Source organism: Cydia pomonella, chromosome 26 (assembly GCF_033807575.1).
Source record: "Cydia pomonella isolate Wapato2018A chromosome 26, ilCydPomo1, whole genome shotgun sequence".
In the NCBI taxonomy this organism is placed as follows: domain Eukaryota; kingdom Metazoa; phylum Arthropoda; class Insecta; order Lepidoptera; family Tortricidae; genus Cydia; species Cydia pomonella.
The window spans coordinates 4706230-4723918 of NC_084728.1; the positions used below are offsets into that span (position 1 = coordinate 4706230).

Genomic DNA, 17689 nt, shown 5'->3' on the forward strand with positions numbered 1-17689 from the left:
GATAACGCAAATATATTTCTAGTCTTTCTAAATAGGTAAATGACTTACCCACTTAAATGTCACGTACACAGATAGCTATCGCGTTAAATGTTTTCGCCTAGTTATTGGCTATCAATTGTTGTTAAGCAAGACCTATAAGTAAGGTGTATAAAAGCTGATGCTGGTATACTGAATATTTATAGTTTTTACTGGCAAGAAAAGAACTAACCACTGAGCCAAAATGGTTTTCAAGGCTGTTATCATCTGCACGTTCGCCTGCATGATCCAGGTATATACTTGAATACAGTAGTTGCAGGTTGTGGGGGTGGATCCCGGGTGGTGGTAGTGTGGGTACAACCGCGATACCAGCACCCCGACTCAGTAGTCATGGGGGTGGTCGTAATGATGGTATTTGGGCTGGTAGTAAGAAAGGAATGGAGTGGAGTGGTCCTGGGGATGTTGTGATGGTATCGACGGTAATGGTGTCAAAAGTATGAATTTATTAAGTTAATGCAAAAAAAAAACTAGTGATAAACCTGTCGTTTGTGATTAAGAACACTCGCCTTCGATTTTGAGTACACGAAAGTTGAAAATATATTTGTTTTGGAATATTTTAATGTAATTAACTATAATTTCAGGCTATCAGTGGCCAGAGTTGCTACAGAGTTCTTGGTTCATCTAGTGACTGCAAGTCCATCGCCATTTCCAACAGTGGTGGTGACCTGCTCATCACTGCTCTCGGCCCCATCGCGCCCTCCGGCATCGCTCTCGCCACCGAGCTGGGCCTGTCCGGTGACCTGGATCTCTCCGGCGCGCTGCCGTACCTTAGCGCAGTGGAGTTCCAGGGCCAGTTCGACACCAACGGCTTGACGCCTGTGTCCTACGGCTGCGGAGACTGCGTCGCCATCACGCAGGAGCTCGGCAACCCGAGCGGCCTCAACGCCAACATCAACTCTGGCTCCAAAATCGTCAGCTGCGGTTGTGCCAAATACTAAGATATACACATATTTTTTACAAATAAAAAAAAGTAATTAACCATTTCTTTCATTTCTTGTTTATTTTTTTTTCTTTTGCCTGTGTTGACTGACTGATTCATCAACGAAAACTAGAAAATTGGCACATCCGGTCTCATGTACATTGTGTACTTATAAGAAATAATAAGTAATTTTGAGAAATTCAACCTTAAGGGGGTTGAAAAATGGATGAAAATGGGGTTCAAGTTTTATTTTAAGTATAAAACGTTAAGGTATTGTTATTAGCGTATGGCTTTATTATAAAAATAAAATAAAAATCAGGCCACACGTCACAATCACATTAACATTATAGTCATAGTTTAAGATCTAGGTGTGATACCCAGTCCCTGGCATTCGCAAATATCGCATGCAGCTTTTCCATGCCTCCCGAGAAGCATCTCTTGGAGTATTCCTCCACGATGTGCGTGGTTATCTGATCTGGCGAGCCACAGTCGCAAAAAGTGAAATTGCTCTGTCCAGCGTATCCTGTAGCTTGGCCATTTTCCATTCGGCTTCTACAAGTTATCACTGACTTATACAATGATTTGTTTAAAATATACTTTCTTAAATTATTTATATGCTGAACAACTTTAATTCTGCTGGAATAAACATCATGGTTGCATTTTTCTCATCACAGCATTTTATAGCATTCAATCCGGATCCGGTCATTATCAGGTTTCTTGGGAAAACTAATGACTAAACTGATATGCTCTTAGTCTTAATATAATGTTAATTTTCATGTAAATTCTATTTAAGTTAAATCTGTGATATGTAAAGGTATACAGTTTTATTACCTACATTTAAAATTATCTTTAGTAATGAAAATATAGGTACTTACTTATAACTAAAAAGATCTAAAAATAAAATAAAAAATGTAAAACTGCTTCATGCTTATATTACCAAAAAAAATGCCAATTAATCACGTTGTCTGTCCAAGAACAAATATTATGCTTTGCAACCGCATCCGCACTGTCCGGAAATGGAGACGGAGCCGGACGCGGGCACCTTGCCGCCGAACGTTACCGAGCCGAGCACGGGCACGGAGCCGACGACGGCGGTGCTGCCGCTCACACCGATGTCGCCGGACACGCCGACCTGTCCGATGCCCGAGCCGCCGTACGACGCGGAGGAGGCATAGCTGGACCCGCTCTTGCTAGAGCTGCTGGACGAACTCGAGCTGATTCCACTGAGAACGGCTCCGGACTTGCCGTAAGAGATTTGGTTGCAACCGCACTGCTGGCTAAATGCCGCCTGTCAAAAAAACGGGATTATAATACTTGCCTTCTCTTGACTCACGTAAGTCTTATAAACTACCCTCCACCCTTTAGTGCTCTCGTTTTTAAATCTTTCATTTCACATTCCTAGTCCTAGCAAGAGGATATCTATAAAAGTTTCAGTATTTAAAAATATCCTATATGTTTTTAAATAAATTCAAAACATTCAATATTAAAATGCATGCAAAATACTTGAAGTTCCACACAATTTTTTTATTGGTTTTTCATACATACTACTGTTTTCTTACTGATATGAAAGTAAGGGGAATTTCTCAGAAAAAGAATTGTTACTGTTTTAACTTGGAGTAGGACAGCCTTACAAATAACCTTACCCCTTACTTTTCTACCAAACTTCATTAAAATGAGACAGTGAGAGGTTTTTACGTGACTGAGCAATTCCTGAAATATCTTTCCATACTTGTGCAAATATTTTTAATATTAGTGTCTCTTCTTCCTCGCGTTGTCCCGGCATTTTTGCCACGGCCCATGGGAGCCTGGGGTCCGCTTGACAACTAATCCCAAGATTTGGCGTAGGCACTAGTTTTTACTAATATTTTTAATATTAGTGTGATTTTTCGTAAAATTAACATAAAAAACCGGACAAGAGCGAGTCGGACTCGGCCAACAAGGGTTCCGTACTTTTTAGTATTTATTGTTATAGCGGCAACAGAAACACATCATCTGTGAAAATTTGAACTGTCTAGCTACTGTCTAGCTATCACGGTTCATGACATACAGCCTGATGACAGAAAACGGACGGACGGAGTCTTAGTAATAGGGTCCCATTTTACCCTTTGGGTACGGAACCCTAAAAATGGCTGTGAGATATGAACAGACGGACGGACATGACAAAACTATAAGGGTTGCCTTTTTGCAATTTGGCTACGGAACCCTAAAAATATGATCGTGCCTTAGTTACTATCTGTTTACGTGAATTCACCTATATTTGTGACCGCGGCTGGCAAAACCTCCCACTTTATCGCTTGCCATAAGAACGCCTTGACAGGTTATTTGTATAAAGATACAAGCAAATCTCGTACTTATGGAAACCGACCAAGTGGGACGTTTTGCTGGCCGCGGTCACAAATATAGGTGAATTCACGTTAACAGATAGTAAATAAGGCACGACCATATTTTTAGGGTCACATTTTGACATAGGGATACTTATTTAAGTATTAATGATTTTAATACATTTTGAGGCAGATTTATACTAAGACGTAAGTTCTATATCTGGTTATAGCTATTTTTTATTTTGGTAAACGATATATTACATGTTACTATAGTCTGTTTTTTTATTCCGTAGACTAAAATGACAACCACAAATGTCAAACGCAGAAATATTGTGACCAGCTTAAAACAAATAGTGCTGATCTTTGATTTCGGTTTGTAAATAACCGATAAATATTAAATTAATTATAGATCCAAAATAAACAATTAATGAAATGTACTCACTACATGATAGGAAGTAAATAATAAATAAAGTCTACTCACTACTAATCCACTCAAACATTTAAAAATTGCATTATGAGCTTCGAGGTGAGTGTTAATCTTACAATAAAATCACTTTTAAATATTATAAATATTGTGTTTAGACCTAGATACAAACTTTCTAAATGCCTCAAAATGGTGTTACATGCCTATATAAGTAACTCCCAATAGTTTGTTTTCGGTTACAAACGGTTGTAGCACACCACTATTTATAAGACGTAAAAAACTAGCAACACATGAAATGTCATTTTAGTCTACGGGATAAAAAAAATAGACTATATATTTACCTGGATCAGCAAAGTAATGGCGCACAACACAAATATTGAGAATCGGGACATTTTGAATGTTCTTTCTTCGGTAATGGAAGTTAGAATGATTGTTCTAGTTTAAGTGACACATTTATACTTTCCAATTATCGCAGGAGAAATGTGGAAATGGGTCAAAGATAATGCACATGGGATTCTAGTCTTGGGAAACACCTGGTTCGCCCTAATCAGAGTCACGTACGTTATTTATCGGCGCAAATGGTTTTTGCGTAGTTATTTGCGTTATTGTGAAGCAAGAGCTTATTAGGAGGGATATAAAAGCTGATGACAGGTTTTGACAATTATTCTGTGTTTGCTTACAGGTCAGACTAACGAATACACCTAAAATGGTTTCCAAGGCCATCATCATCTGCACCCTTGCCTTCATAGGACAGGTATGGTATTAGATTATAAATTTATAATGTGTATTTATCTCATTTTAAGGACCATACTGGAATTAGCATTCACCCTAAATGTTGACGCACGCTAGACCAGGCCGGTTCCGGGCCGGAGCTTCTGGCGGTTCGTTTTTTATGTAAAGCACCACGTGATCACCGATCAGCCGTCATAGAAAATGACGTGCCGGATGCCTCGGCCCAGGCCCGCCCCGGTCTAGCGTGAGTCATCCTTTATTGACCAAAAGTTGGTGAAAACATGTTGCATGTTCAAAAAAATAAACCGCGGTCATTTACACTCAAAAGTATATAAACAAAGCAGTAATATTAAAACCATTATGAATACCGTAAAAACAGTTATGGAAGCAGTTAAATTTTTCAACTAAGGAAAAAGAAAATAGGTAGATTCCTCATTGTGTTCCTCAGGATTCTTTGGTAGGTTCCTCATTATTCCGATCGCCGTAAATATTCTTATTTTTAATTCAATTTGTTTCCGCTACTCAAAGGTTGTCTGGAAGAGATCGCTCATTAGCGATTAGATCTGTTGTCTACCTCTATCGTTACTCAATTGTTTTCTTTAATTTGTACCTTAGTTAAAGGTGTGCCAATAAAAAGTATTCTATCTATCTATATTCTCTTAGTGCGTGTTTTCTGTGGCAGGGTGCTGAATATTGAATTACTAGTAGATCCCAATGTCAAATTACAGGCTATCAGCGGGCCAAACTGCAACATAGCTATCTCTCCAAAGCTAGCTAGCTCCTCTAGCTACTCGTCCGGTAGCTGCCAGTCCATCGTCATATCTAATGATGGAGGCGAGCTGCTCATCTCTAGCATCGGCCCCATTGCGCCCTCCGGCATCGCCGTCGCCACCGAGCTGGGCCTGGCGGGAGACTTGGAGCTGTCCGGCGAGCTGCCTTACCTGAGCGCGGTGGCGTTCGAGGGCCAGTTCGACACCAGTGGCTCGGCATCGGTGAGCTACGGCTGTGGGGACAGCGTCGCCATCACGCAGCAGATCGGGAACCCGAGCGGCGCCAACGCCAATATCAAGACTGGCTCCTCCAAAAGGATTAGCTGTGGTTGTGCCTAACTTCAATAAGATTTAAACCTGTATTTGGATATGAATAAACTTTTTGCATGATTAAATTCTTTTATTTTAAAATGAAGTGGGCAAAACTATCTGTTTGCCCTATATCACAGCAAATTTAACTATTACAAAATAACTACATATAACTAACTAAAAAAAAGCTTATTAGATACTTATCTGAATAAGTTTTTTCAAATTAATATTTTTGGAAATAATCGCTTCGAAAGTCTAAAAATTAAAATATTCTACGAATAAATACTATATATGAGCCATATACAAACAAATCTAATTAAGTTATTAAGGTCATCAAGAACGGCTAAAGTGTTTGACTTTCTTATGGACGGATAAAAGAAGAAAATGTAGTTAAAAAATTAAAAAAGTTTATTGTATAAATTTTACAGTACAGTAAATCGCAACTCTGTGTTCTGAGTTAGAAAAAATGTGCAGTAGTGCGTTAGTGTTTGTTTGTACCTATACACCCCTATATATTTTGTTTATATACCTATATATTTTGTTTGCATTAAACTTAGTATGTAAATTAACTAACATAGTCTTTTTAAGTTTTACTAATACTTATATGGACACTTAATATATGTCTGAAATAAACAATTTTTTATATGTATGTGTAAATGTGTAAAAATACATATGTATTATATTTTAGGGACTAAATCACACATAAACACATTTATGGTTGAAGTTTTTTATTTCTAACATGAAGAAGTTCGCATCCATAGTTACTGAAGCCGTCGAACTGCTTGGTAATGGCGACGCAGTCCCCGCATCCATATGATACCGGCGTCGAGCCAGTGGTATCGAACTGGCCCTCGAACGCCACCGCGCTCAGGTACGGCAATGTGCCGGACAGGTCCAGGTCACCGGACAGGACCAGGTCCGTGGCGACGGCGATGCCGGACGGCACCACGGGACCGATAGCCTGTATGTTCAGGGCGCCGCCGCTGTTGGGTATGCTTATCGATCTACAGTTGCAGCCACCGCTTTGTGCAGTGATACTCTGTAAGTTCTAATAATAGTTAAATAGTAATAAGTGAATAGTAACAATACGTATTTGCATCATTACATTGCCTACTTTTAAAATGATCTCTGACCGAGAAATTCGGTTGCGACCAGTGACTGGTTTAGATTTGACGCAGGCGAAGTATAAATTATGTTGCAGAATTACTGTCGCGATCAAAACGTTCAACGCACCATTTGATTTTATCAAGGCGTAGCAATAATAAAATACCTATACTAATCTATAAAAATTTAACATACAGCAGACCTAAGTCATGATAATATCATTATTTAAGTAACTAAATACCTGGGTCAAGGAGGCAAAAACGTAGAAAATGATGACTTTGAAAATCATTATCGATATTATGTCTATTAAGAAACTAGGAATGAATAATGAGGTCAAATTTATCGTGTATTTATACTCATGCATGGATCTTGCTTCACTTCGTGAGAAAATAATTTAATAATTTTTATCTTATCATCAATATTTAAGTAAGTAAGTTTTGAAATTAAGAACCAATTTAGTGTATTTGGTAAGGTAGTGTAGTTTTTTAACGTTATCGCTGAAATATTTCTACATTTCACATACCATGACCGTATAAAAGAGTCTGTATAACATAGGCTTAATATTGTACTTTCAGTGTTGAAAGAATATTTTAGGAGTTCTAAAATGTCTCGATTCTTAGTACTAACACTGTTTATCCAAGCTTGCCTGCTCCAAGTAAAAAAACCCATTTTAAATCCTAAATTTTCTTGACCACAATCATCATGATTAATTCATCACCTAGTTTCACCATTAAGCTGGCTGTTTTTGGTTCTATCCCGGGCATGGATAAAAAAATCTATAGCAGGGCGACTGCTATAGTTATTGGCCACTCTTAACAATAAGACTTCTTTTGGATTGTTTCTTTCTGCTTAACTATGAAGTGGCCAATTACTATGTAGTGGCCAATAACTATAGCAGTCACCCTATGATAAATAAAGTCGGACCAAGCTAACTCTGCTTGGCAGCAATGACAAAGTGAAACAATGTCATCATTTATGTCAAATATAAAGTATATAAAAAAATACGGCTGCCTCATTTCACCTATATAAGGGTTTTATAATTATGAATATGCCTAATATGATAAAATTTATTCTATAGAAACCGTTTTAAAGAAAATATCTATGTGGAATGAAAATATATTATTGCAAAAATTTTAGTGCGTTGGTTTAATCTGGGAAAAACGTTGTATAATTTCACCACAAATGGTATTGAGCTAATCGTGCGGATGCACCCAGTACGGCGGTACGGGCACCGGACAGGTGGGCGTGTCCGGCAACATCGACGCGTGCGGCAACACCTGCGTGACCGGCTCCGTGCCCGTGCTCGGCTCCGTGGACTTCGGCGGCTGCGTGCCCGCCTGCGGCTCCGTGTCCATCTCCGGACAGTGCGGATGCGGATGCAGAACACATTACTAATTATTTTAGTTTCGATTTTCGTTTATTATTTTAATGAAACGGGACTTAATCGCGCGACTAAATTAACATTTATTTGATCTTATATTTCGAAAGTGGTTTAAAGTTCTTGGTCGCCGGAATACAAACCTCTATTATATTTTTAAACTGAATGAATTATCGATCACTATATAATACGACAATAAAAGGTTTTATACATAAAAAAATGCTTTAATCAATGAAATCTGAGTTATTATTAATTAGCCTTTGCTCGCGGCTTCGTTCATGGTAAACGTCGTTAAACAACCCTGTACACCCTTCCCTCCTCCATCCCTTAGAACTCTCGATTAAATTTCAACTCCTATTGCACCGAAAAACTTCCAGCATAAAAAGTATCCATGTTCTTTTTTAAGTAATGAATTTTACGTATGTCGAATTTCATAAAAAAACCGTAAAGCCGTTATTGAGTGAAAGGACAATCATTCAAGTAAACTAACATACAAACTTTCACATTTAAATAATTATTAGTTCAATTCCTACTTGGCGAGTTACATAACATGCTACATTTATTATAATACAAATCTGACTTAGCGCAAATCTTGATAACAAAATAAAAAATAAAAAAAAATCAATTGTCATCAGAAATGAACAAGCAATTTAAAGCCTTTGTAGGCATACCAATTATAATGTATATACCTATTGATGTAATTATGTTTGTATTGTTTGATCGTTGATTAATTAAATATGATCCCATTTGACGTTATAAATACGGGATAAACTAGAAAAACAACAAGCTTTTTTAATGATTATTATTCAAAATTAGGTATTTTTAATTATAGATAATTATGTAAATCGCATCTGTAAATACATCAGAGTTGACCTGTATTTTGAGCTGTGTACTTACTTACCTAATAGGTAAGTAAATAGTCTTTATGTTTTTTCGTATAAAATGCCTGGTCAATCATAGGCCCAAACAGAAAACAAAACGTTTTTACTAAACATTTTATTGAAATTTGCTATTGCAGCTCTCCATGGAAAGGACTTATTAGTATTTGCCGCAACCACAGCTGATGATCTTGGACGAGCCAGACTTGAGGTTGGCATTGGCGCCGCTTGGGTTGCCGAGCTCCTGGGTGATGGCGACGCTGTCGCCGCAGCCGTACGAGACCTGCGCCGAGCCGCTGGTGTCGAACTGGCCCTGGAACTCCACCGCGCTCAGGTATGGCAGCTCGCCGGACAGCTCCAGGTCTCCCGCCAGACCGAGCTCGGTGGCGACGGCGATGCCAGAGGGCGCGATGGGGCCGAGAGCGCTGATGATAAGCTCGCCGCCGCTGTTGGAGATGACGATGGACTGGCCGCTGCCGGAGGAGTAGCTAGAGGAGCTAGCTAGCTTGGGGGAGATAGCTTTGTAGCAGCTCGGCCCGCTGATAGCCTGTAATTAGAATATACATTGGAAAAACCTTACCTACAAGCAAAAAGCATGGGTAACTTTGACCTACTCGTAGTTTCCAAATATTCGGTACTCTGACATAGTAGGTAAATCTTAATTGACGCCGAACGGAATCTTGTTAAACCAACTTATACTGGCTCTCTCTCGCATTACCTACGCAGAATTTGTATGTGGAATAAATGACTCTAATAACTTTATATTTTCATGAAAAATATTTAGAAGGGTTTGTATATTTGACATTTTGAGTGTTCTTGTTTTAAAATGCTACATGTTTTATAAGTGTTAACCGCACTCTTAATTAGCTGAGGTAAACCATTTGAACCTTTCGGCTCAATTTGGAGAGAATTTTGCTTTTGTAAAATACATGTAAATATGTAAATTAATTCCACGGAAATCTAATTCTAGTAAGGTCTTAAAATTTATAATGTAATAACATACCTGTCCTATGAAGGCAAGGGTGCAGATGATGACGGCCTTGGAAACCATTTTAGGTGTATTCGTTAGTCTGTCTTGTAAGCAAACACGGAATAAAAATCAGACCCTGTCATTAGCTTTTATATCCGTACTATAAGCTCTTGCTTCACAATAACGCTAATAACTAGGCAAAAACCATTTGCGCTGATAAATACGTACGTGACCCTGATTAGAGCGAACCAGGTGTTTCCCAACACTAGAACCCCATGTGCATTATCTTTGACCCATTTCCACATTTCTCCTGCAATCATTTAAAGGTATAAATATGTCAATGGAACTAGAACAATCATTCTGACTTCTATTGCAGAAGAATTCAATATGTCCCGCTACGCAGTAATTGTGTTGTGTGCTATGGCATTCCTGGTTCAGGTAAATATAGTTCGAATTTCTCGAGTAGTAAAATTTAATGTAATCTAATAAAAATCTCTCTAAATAGTATATTTAGTTATAACTTTAGTCTTAAACTAAAATATCGGAATCATTTATGTAGGAACCAGCTAGGCCACGATCTCATTATATATCTTAATATTACGCTACAGAAAATATTGCTACTAGTTTATATTTCAAAGTTAGTATGTTTGGATGGATGTATTCGGGGCGGGACTATATTACTCAGTCACGCAAAATTGGCTGCCTAATGGACTTTGAATTAAGTTTGGTATACATATAGGTATTTATTGAATATAAAAGATAATATTATACCGTAATGAATGCTTTCGAGATCAGAAGTGGGGGTTTAAACTTGAAACAACTATAGAGAAAGTGTTGAAGAGCAGTACTGAAGACGAGAGAAAGGGAGAGTATTAAGTATAATAACCTTTTTTTTTGTAACAGGCTGTGCTTAGCCAGCAGTGCGGTTGCAATCAAATCTCTTACGGCAAGTCCGGAGCGCTGCTCAGCGGAATAAGCTCGAGTTCATCCAGCAGCTCTGGCAAGAGCTCCGCTTCCTCTGCGTCGTACGGCGGCTCGGGCACCGGGCAGGTTGGCGTGACCGGCGACATCGGCGCGAGCGGCACCACCGCCGTCGTAGGTTCCGTGCCCGTGCTTGGCTCGGTAACGTTCGGCGGCAAGGTGCCCGCGTCCGGCTCCGTGTCCATCTCCGGACAGTGCGGATGCGGTTGCAAAGCATAATTCTCGTTATAATTATGAACACGAAAAAACACGATCAAATGGCATTTCATTGGTAATAAAATTGTGCAGCAGTTATACGTTCTTTATTCCATTTTTTTATTGTTGGTACAGTCAGCATCAAAAGTAGCGGATCAAATAACGCTTCATAAGTATCTACCATTCTGTAACAGCTTAACAAAAAATGATGTCTTTAATTTAGAACAACTAAGACTGTAAAAGATATACTTTTGAACTGGAATTTTAGAAATTCATCTATTTTTGGTAAAGTTATCCGGAATATCAGATACTTTTGGCGCGTTGTTTCATCCGCTACTTTTGATGCTGACTGTACTATTAAATATTTCTCTTGATTCTTAACTCAAAGTATATATATGCTTTGGGAGGTATGTTAGTTAGATATATCTCACGAGCTCTTGTTATTTTATATGAATATTTTGACTCTGTCAAATGGTACGTAAAATATATCATAAGATGCCTTGCTGTAAGATATATTTTGATATATTATCGCTCCGTCTGAGACGGGCTTCATCACAGTCCAATGCATTACAAATATTGACAATTGATCCTAAGGTCCCCCAATGATACCTCTTCAATTAGCTAACCAAGGGCGGGTTTAAATTCAGCAAGCTGTACCCGCACTTTTTTCATTACCTACACAATCAAATTGTTGCACATTGTTGAGATAAATACTTACCTACACCTTGTACCTCAGATGGACTACGTACCTACCTAATACATATTTGTACCTATGAACTGCTGTAAAAAGTAATGAAATAAACGTATTTGTATTTGTAAAACTACCATAGTCACCATCTTACATAAAAAAGGAGAAGTCTCGAAGCCGAATAACTATCGCCACCAATCGGGCACTCTTACTCCTAAATCATGTATCTATCCAAAGACCTGATGTCGATATCTTTTACGAATAACCAGGCTCTTTTTCCACTGCTCTCTCTATACCACATATCCACAGCTATATCTGTGAGACATGGAGAGGAGAGTGACAAAGGGGCTGACACACAAGATACAAGTATTTGTAAAAAAATCCCTCCGGTCGATCCTCTGCATTTTCTGACCGAAGACCATAATAAATGTGAATTTGTGGAGCATGTGCCGACAAACTTCGATCGCCTAAGAAGTAGCACTGTGGAAATGGAGATGGATCGGACATACCCTTCAAGAAGGAGCTGTGAACAGCGCCCGTATCGCGTTTGAGTGGCGGCCTCAAGGCGGAAACGCCCCGTACACACCTGGAGGCGGAGCGTAGAGAACGAGCTGTGAGCCGTAGAACTGAGCTGGAACGAGGTCAAGACGGTTGCTCAAGATAGAAAGGCGTGAAAGGATTTTGTAGACCTCCGGGGTGCTCTAGGACTAACAACAACAACAACAACAACAAAAACAACAACAGAAAACGTCATAAAAACTTGCATGGAACAGAATTGATTTCAATATGCATGGTGCCTTCTTGTTGTACTTGAGATTTGGCAATGACATTATATTGTTTACCGACATCCTGGAAGTTCTTCAAAGCATAATCGAAAGCCTACCATGCATCTTTGAATATAGGTCTTTAGATGAATATGTACAACTTGTACAAGACTAAATTTATGATGAACATCTCTTGTAAATCGAATACAACCATTACGTAAATGTTAGGAACGAAATACCGGAGGTAATCCTGCGATACGTGTATCTTGACTAAATACACCAGCAGGGCGGCAGTTAATAAACTAGTGGACATCATCAACTTCGTTAATATTTCACAATGTCTGAAAACTCGCCTCTTTAACTAATGTGTCCTGCTCACCATGGTGTACAGTGCCCAGACATTGACTCTAAAATGCAGCAGTAGGTTATGAAAGGCTGTTATGATGATGATGAAGACACTATTATAATACAGAGTTGTGCTGTATCTTGAGATTTTTACTTACCTACTATATGTTTTTTTAAATGACATAAGTAATTTATTTATTTTGAACTTTATAGCACATCAATATAGGTACAAATGGTGGACTTAATGCCTTATGGTATCCGCTACCAGTCATTCATAGGTCCAAACAGGAAAATAAAATGTTTTTTACTAAATATTTTATTCGTTTAAAATGCAAACAAACATTTTATTGAAGTTTGCAATTGCAGCTCTCCGTGGAAAGGACTTTTTAGTATTTACCGCAACCACAGCTGATGATCTTGGACGAGCCAGACTTGAGGTTGGCGTTGGCGCCGCTTGGGTTGCCGAGCACCTGGGTGATGGCAACGCTGTCGCCGCAGCCGTACGAGACCTGCGCCGAGCCGCTGGTGTCGAACTGGCCCTGGAACTCCACCGCGCTCAGGTACGGCAGCTCGCCGGACAGCTCCAGGTCTCCCGCCAGACCGAGCTCGGTGGCGACGGCGATTCCAGAGGGCGCGATGGGGCCGAGAGCGCTGATGAGAAGCTCGCCGCCGCTGTTGGAGATGACGATGGACTGGCCGCTACCGGAGGAGTAGCTAGAAGAGCTAGCTAGCTTGGGGGAGATAGCTTTGTAGCAGCTCGGCCCGCTGATAGCCTGTAATTAGAATACACATTGGAAAAACCTTACTTACAAGTAAAAAGCATGAGTAACTTTGACCTACTCGTAGTTTAAAAATATTTAATGCTCTGACATAGTAAATCTGAATTGAAATCGAACGGATTTATGTGAAACCAACTTTTATTGGTTCTCTCTGGCATAAACCAGATTTTTTATATGAAATAAATGACTCCAATAACTCTATATTTTATATAATTTTGTGATATTTTTTGTCATTTTACTCTGTATTCTGACCCTGCACCAATTAGGATCTTTCGGCTCATGGTTGACTGGTAGAGAATGCCTTCTGGCATTAAGTCCGCCATTTGTATTCTTCATATATTGTGCAATAAAGTTTAAATAAATGAATAAAAATATATTTTCATGAAAAATATTAAGAATGGTTTTTATATTTGAATTTTTGGGTTATCTTATTTTAAAATGCAACATGTTTTATAAGTGTAAACCGCACTCTTAATTAGCTGAGGTAAACCATTTGAACCTTTCGGCTCAATTCGGAGACAATTTTGCTTTTGTAAAATACATGTAAATATGTAAAATAATTTCGCAGAAATTAAAAATTAAAGGTCTTAAATTACCTATGATTTATTTTAAAATTTATAATGTAATAACATACCTGTCCTATGAAGGCAAGGGTGCAGATGATGACGGCCTTGGAAACCATTTTAGGTGTATTCGTTAGTCTGTCTTGTAAGCAAACACAGAATAAATGTCAGAACGACTCATCAGCTTTTATATCCTAACTATAAGCTCTTGCTTCACAATAACGCTAATAACTACGCAAAAACCATTTGCGCCGATAAATACGTACGTGACCCTGATTAGAGCGAACCAGGTGTGTTCCAAGACTAGAACCCCATGTGCATTATCTTTGACCTATTTCCACATTTCTCCTGCGATAGGTAATTTAAACGTATAAATGTGTCAATGGAATTAGAACAACCATTCTAAGTTCTATAGCCGAAGAAAGAACATTCAAAATGTCCCGCTACGCAGTATTTGTGTTGTGCGCCATGGCTTTCCTGGTCCAGGTAAATTAATTACCAATTATTAACTAACAAAAAATAAAATATCAGAATTAATTAGATATCTACTGCAGTGAAACTGTTAAAACAGTTTTGCAAGGCTTCTCTCCAAAAAGTAACATTTAATGAATGTTCAGTAATTGAATAAATATTAATAAAAAGAAGGGTAGCTTTTGGCGTGCTGTTGGGGAGTAGCGAACACACGGACCCGACTACTCCCGAGAGTCGGTCAGGGTCTCCGTCTCCGGCGTGTCTTCGTCGATCGAAGTAGACCCCCGCTACGCTCTAGTAGGGACCCGCGGGACTTTCAGCTCTGACTTGCCTTCATTGGCCATCCAGAGAGGAATCGTAAGAGCTATATGCTCCAAGGGTGGAAGTAAAAGATGCATAAGACACAGTTGGCCCAGTGGTTGTTAACAGCCACAGGGTAGAAAGTGGCATACACCTCTCGACACCCCTGACCCGATCACGCCGATGTTGCTCCTGGTCGACTTAACGACGGCAGTTTCAGGTCCCATCTAGTCAACGGCAAGTCACCGTCTGTCTCGATAACGTGTGTTGCATTGTTATGGCAGGTATCCGCACCTCTTTACAATAGCCCAGTCTTAAGCTCCAACTATCATCCATATATAATTCATCCATAGCCCTGAAGTCTTTCTATTTTTGTTACAAAAGCCCCAACGTCTACTGAGAGCGGTTCATGGGTATCATTAGATTGTGCTCGTGAATGGGTTCTAGCAGGTGTTCTACATGACATCGAACTTGACTTAAAGGACCTCTGCGATGTTGGCTTCGGCCCCACGCACGGCTCCTAAAGGTCCGGGACCCCATGGTCCATGGTGGTGAGATATGGTAAGACATAAAAAAATAATAACGGTGTACCTCTTACATCTCATTAAAGTATCAAAAGGGTCTAGATGTGTTGGCTTCGGCACCGCGCACGCCTTCAAAATGTCCGGAACACCATTGTTCCCTGATGGGTAAAGACATAAAAATAATAAAGTCGTTTTTTGTGTTCGCCCATATTGTGGGGGCAAGTCACCGTCTGCCGAAAATAAAATTTTATACAATTTTATGAGGCAGACGTCCGACGGTTTGTTTTATCCCATAGCCCAGTATTTAGTCGATCGCTTTCACCCAATAGCCCAGAGCAGATCATTTTGGATTCCATCAGCTCTTAATACTTGGTCCTTACAAACACCCTGGTGGGTGCTGCCTCTGCGCGAGTCCCTTGACACGGGCAAGGACAGCATCCGCTCGGAGTACTCTTTACATTTCATTAAAGTGTCAAAATTAGCCCTACGTGTTGGCTATGGCTCCGCACACGTCTCCCAAATGTCCGGAATACCAATGTTTCCTCATGGGAAGGACATACAAAAATAATAAGTATATTTCATTATTATTAATTATTGATAACTTTGCTCATAAACTAAAATATGGGTTCAGTTATATAGTTAGCTAAGCCAAGATCACATTATGTTGATATTACTCTACAGAAAATATTCCTAATAGTACAGCTAAATGTGAAAGTTTGTGTTTGAATGGATGGATATTCGGGTTTTTTTTTACTTAGACATACAATCACACACAGCCTTCAATACACAATGTTCAAATAAGCTTCTGGTAGTTTTGAAGGAAGTGTTAACTGGCAGTTAATTTATTTGTTAATTAGCTATTCACCACTTGGAGTAAAGTCCTGAATAGCTACTTGCGACTTAGCTGACGAATAAAGTCATCGTTGGCGTTTCACAATCTTCAAATAAGCTTAACTGATAGATAAAGTGCTAACTTTTGCAGGAAGATTTATCTGGCATTTAATTTATTTGTTAATTAGCTATCCAATACTTTACTTGGACATTGTGAAACAGGCCCTTATTAATCTAATCCGACTACCTAATGGAGTTTAAAGTTTGGTACACAGATAATTTATTTTTATTTAATATATAGGATAATATTTATATTATAATGAATCCTTTCGGGATCAGACGTGGGGGTTTTAAACTAAGACAATTAAAGAGAAGGTGTAGAGGAGCAAAATTAAAATCTACTACTTTTCTTTCTTTCACAGGCCGTGCTTAGCCAGCAGTGCGGTTGCAATCAAATTTCTTACGGCAAGTCCGGAGGAATCAGCTCGAGTTCGTCCAGCAGCTCTAGCAAGAGCGGGTCCAGCTACGGCTCCTCCGCGTCGTACGGCGGCGCAGGCACCGGACAGGTCGGCGTGTCCGGCGATATCGGCGCGAGCGGCACCACCGTCGTCGTCGGTTCCGTGCCTGTGCTCGGCTCGGTCACGTTCGGCGGCAAGGCGCCCGCGTCCGGCTCCGTCTCCATCTCCGGACAATGCGGATGCAGTTGCAAAGCTTAACCTTTTCGCTTGGAAAATTATAGCAGCAGGATGTATATATATGATTTATTATCGACAGAAGGTTTTAATTCCAACAATTCTATCATTATGTTTGCTATCTGAAACGTAAATATATGGCATTTCTTTGTAATAAAATTGTGCAGCAGTTATGGATTTTTTTATTTCTTTGAGGATATTTAAGTTATCCATCAGTTATTAGTAATAATTGCTTTATCGTAATAACTTATTACGATAAAGCAATACGATATCATAATAATAACTACAACATATTATTAAGAATCATAGTGGCACTAAATAGCGACGTTGGTCTATTTTTAAATTATTAGATTTTCAAGCACTAATGATTTTGTATAAGGACACTCTGATTTTCAAGGAGCCCTCGACCGGAACGGTGCGGATATGGGGCAAAAAATTATAGGATAGCTTACATTAATCGATCTATAAGACTTGTGGATATAAAGGGGCCCACTGATTACCAGTTCGCCGGACGATATCGGCCTGTCAGTTATTCGCGAAAGCTGACAATCGCGAAATTTAATCTAGACGGCAATACATATAGTATAGGCATATGTAAATAATTATAGAAAGAAAAAATCTATATTCGTGATAAACACACAATTAAATTCCCTTACTGGGGTTTGAACCCATGTGCACATATTCACTTCCAACTAGGCTTTTTAAAAATAAAATT

General features: G+C 39.2%; 8 protein-coding genes across 9 annotated transcripts; 4 read left to right on the top strand and 4 right to left on the bottom strand.

The window, feature by feature from the left end:
• The first annotated feature begins 110 nt into the window (after window positions 1-110).
• Window positions 111-1017, top strand: LOC133532248 (chorion class CB protein M5H4-like). Its single transcript, XM_061870832.1, has 2 exons — window positions 111-268; window positions 618-1017. Exons 1-2 carry the CDS (start codon window positions 221-223, stop codon window positions 972-974), a joined length of 405 nt encoding a protein of 134 aa, XP_061726816.1. The 5' UTR covers window positions 111-220; the 3' UTR covers window positions 975-1017.
• An 854-nt stretch (window positions 1018-1871) lies between these two features.
• Window positions 1872-4133, bottom strand: LOC133532254 (chorion class CA protein ERA.1-like). The gene is made up of 2 exons (XM_061870838.1): window positions 4042-4133; window positions 1872-2243 (listed from the first exon to the last, which is right to left on the bottom strand). The coding sequence occupies exons 1-2, from the start codon at window positions 4090-4092 to the stop codon at window positions 1938-1940; spliced, it is 357 nt and encodes a 118-aa protein (XP_061726822.1). The 5' UTR covers window positions 4093-4133; the 3' UTR covers window positions 1872-1937.
• On the top strand, window positions 4026-5597 carry LOC133532244 (chorion class CB protein M5H4-like). Of its 2 annotated transcripts, none has more exons than XM_061870826.1 (3): window positions 4026-4111; window positions 4383-4454; window positions 5161-5597. In XM_061870826.1, the coding sequence occupies exons 1-3, from the start codon at window positions 4058-4060 to the stop codon at window positions 5539-5541; spliced, it is 507 nt and encodes a 168-aa protein (XP_061726810.1). In that variant the 5' UTR covers window positions 4026-4057; the 3' UTR covers window positions 5542-5597. The 2 variants fall into 2 exon arrangements, with proteins under 2 accessions (XP_061726810.1, XP_061726811.1); XM_061870827.1 differs by lacking the exon at window positions 4026-4111 and adding an exon at window positions 4194-4257.
• A 625-nt stretch (window positions 5598-6222) lies between these two features.
• Window positions 6223-7410, bottom strand: LOC133532245 (chorion class B protein PC401-like). Its single transcript, XM_061870829.1, has 2 exons — window positions 6857-7410; window positions 6223-6550 (listed from the first exon to the last, which is right to left on the bottom strand). Exons 1-2 carry the CDS (start codon window positions 6977-6979, stop codon window positions 6224-6226), a joined length of 450 nt encoding a protein of 149 aa, XP_061726813.1. The 5' UTR covers window positions 6980-7410; the 3' UTR covers window position 6223.
• Window positions 7411-8974: 1564 nt separating this feature from the next.
• LOC133532246 (chorion class CB protein M5H4-like) lies at window positions 8975-10028 on the bottom strand. Its single transcript, XM_061870830.1, has 2 exons — window positions 9875-10028; window positions 8975-9418 (listed from the first exon to the last, which is right to left on the bottom strand). The coding sequence occupies exons 1-2, from the start codon at window positions 9920-9922 to the stop codon at window positions 9032-9034; spliced, it is 435 nt and encodes a 144-aa protein (XP_061726814.1). The 5' UTR covers window positions 9923-10028; the 3' UTR covers window positions 8975-9031.
• A 179-nt stretch (window positions 10029-10207) lies between these two features.
• LOC133532255 (chorion class CA protein ERA.1-like) lies at window positions 10208-11114 on the top strand. Its single transcript, XM_061870839.1, has 2 exons — window positions 10208-10279; window positions 10745-11114. The coding sequence occupies exons 1-2, from the start codon at window positions 10229-10231 to the stop codon at window positions 11039-11041; spliced, it is 348 nt and encodes a 115-aa protein (XP_061726823.1). The 5' UTR covers window positions 10208-10228; the 3' UTR covers window positions 11042-11114.
• A 1993-nt stretch (window positions 11115-13107) lies between these two features.
• Window positions 13108-14379, bottom strand: LOC133532247 (chorion class CB protein M5H4-like). The gene is made up of 2 exons (XM_061870831.1): window positions 14228-14379; window positions 13108-13587 (listed from the first exon to the last, which is right to left on the bottom strand). Exons 1-2 carry the CDS (start codon window positions 14273-14275, stop codon window positions 13201-13203), a joined length of 435 nt encoding a protein of 144 aa, XP_061726815.1. The 5' UTR covers window positions 14276-14379; the 3' UTR covers window positions 13108-13200.
• A 40-nt stretch (window positions 14380-14419) lies between these two features.
• Window positions 14420-17147, top strand: LOC133532256 (chorion class CA protein ERA.1-like). Its single transcript, XM_061870840.1, has 2 exons — window positions 14420-14642; window positions 16705-17147. Exons 1-2 carry the CDS (start codon window positions 14592-14594, stop codon window positions 16996-16998), a joined length of 345 nt encoding a protein of 114 aa, XP_061726824.1. The 5' UTR covers window positions 14420-14591; the 3' UTR covers window positions 16999-17147.
• The last annotated feature ends 542 nt before the right edge of the window (window positions 17148-17689 follow it).

Bases quoted from the DNA above. Each gene is read 5' to 3' on its own strand.
- LOC133532245 (XM_061870829.1), bottom strand. From the start codon at position 6,979: ATGCATGAGTATAAATACACGATAAATTTGACCTCATTATTCATTCCT. The intron at 6,551-6,856 runs GTATTTAGTTAC...TAGAACTTACAG, and splicing joins TTTTTGCCTCCTTGACCCAG to AGTATCACTGCACAAAGCGG.
- LOC133532255 (XM_061870839.1), top strand. From the start codon at position 10,229: ATGTCCCGCTACGCAGTAATTGTGTTGTGTGCTATGGCATTCCTGGTT. The intron at 10,280-10,744 runs GTAAATATAGTT...TTTTTGTAACAG, and splicing joins CTATGGCATTCCTGGTTCAG to GCTGTGCTTAGCCAGCAGTG.
- LOC133532254 (XM_061870838.1), bottom strand. From the start codon at position 4,092: ATGTCCCGATTCTCAATATTTGTGTTGTGCGCCATTACTTTGCTGATC. The intron at 2,244-4,041 runs GTAAATATATAG...TTTTTTTGACAG, and splicing joins CCATTACTTTGCTGATCCAG to GCGGCATTTAGCCAGCAGTG.
- LOC133532248 (XM_061870832.1), top strand. From the start codon at position 221: ATGGTTTTCAAGGCTGTTATCATCTGCACGTTCGCCTGCATGATCCAG. The intron at 269-617 runs GTATATACTTGA...CTATAATTTCAG, and splicing joins CGTTCGCCTGCATGATCCAG to GCTATCAGTGGCCAGAGTTG.
- LOC133532256 (XM_061870840.1), top strand. From the start codon at position 14,592: ATGTCCCGCTACGCAGTATTTGTGTTGTGCGCCATGGCTTTCCTGGTC. The intron at 14,643-16,704 runs GTAAATTAATTA...TTTCTTTCACAG, and splicing joins CCATGGCTTTCCTGGTCCAG to GCCGTGCTTAGCCAGCAGTG.
- LOC133532246 (XM_061870830.1), bottom strand. From the start codon at position 9,922: ATGGTTTCCAAGGCCGTCATCATCTGCACCCTTGCCTTCATAGGACAG. The intron at 9,419-9,874 runs GTATGTTATTAC...TTCTAATTACAG, and splicing joins CCCTTGCCTTCATAGGACAG to GCTATCAGCGGGCCGAGCTG.
- LOC133532247 (XM_061870831.1), bottom strand. From the start codon at position 14,275: ATGGTTTCCAAGGCCGTCATCATCTGCACCCTTGCCTTCATAGGACAG. The intron at 13,588-14,227 runs GTATGTTATTAC...TTCTAATTACAG, and splicing joins CCCTTGCCTTCATAGGACAG to GCTATCAGCGGGCCGAGCTG.
- LOC133532244 (XM_061870826.1), top strand. From the start codon at position 4,058: ATGGCGCACAACACAAATATTGAGAATCGGGACATTTTGAATGTTCTT. The intron at 4,112-4,382 runs GTAATGGAAGTT...GTTTGCTTACAG, and splicing joins TTTTGAATGTTCTTTCTTCG to GTCAGACTAACGAATACACC. The intron at 4,455-5,160 runs GTATGGTATTAG...GTCAAATTACAG, and splicing joins CCCTTGCCTTCATAGGACAG to GCTATCAGCGGGCCAAACTG.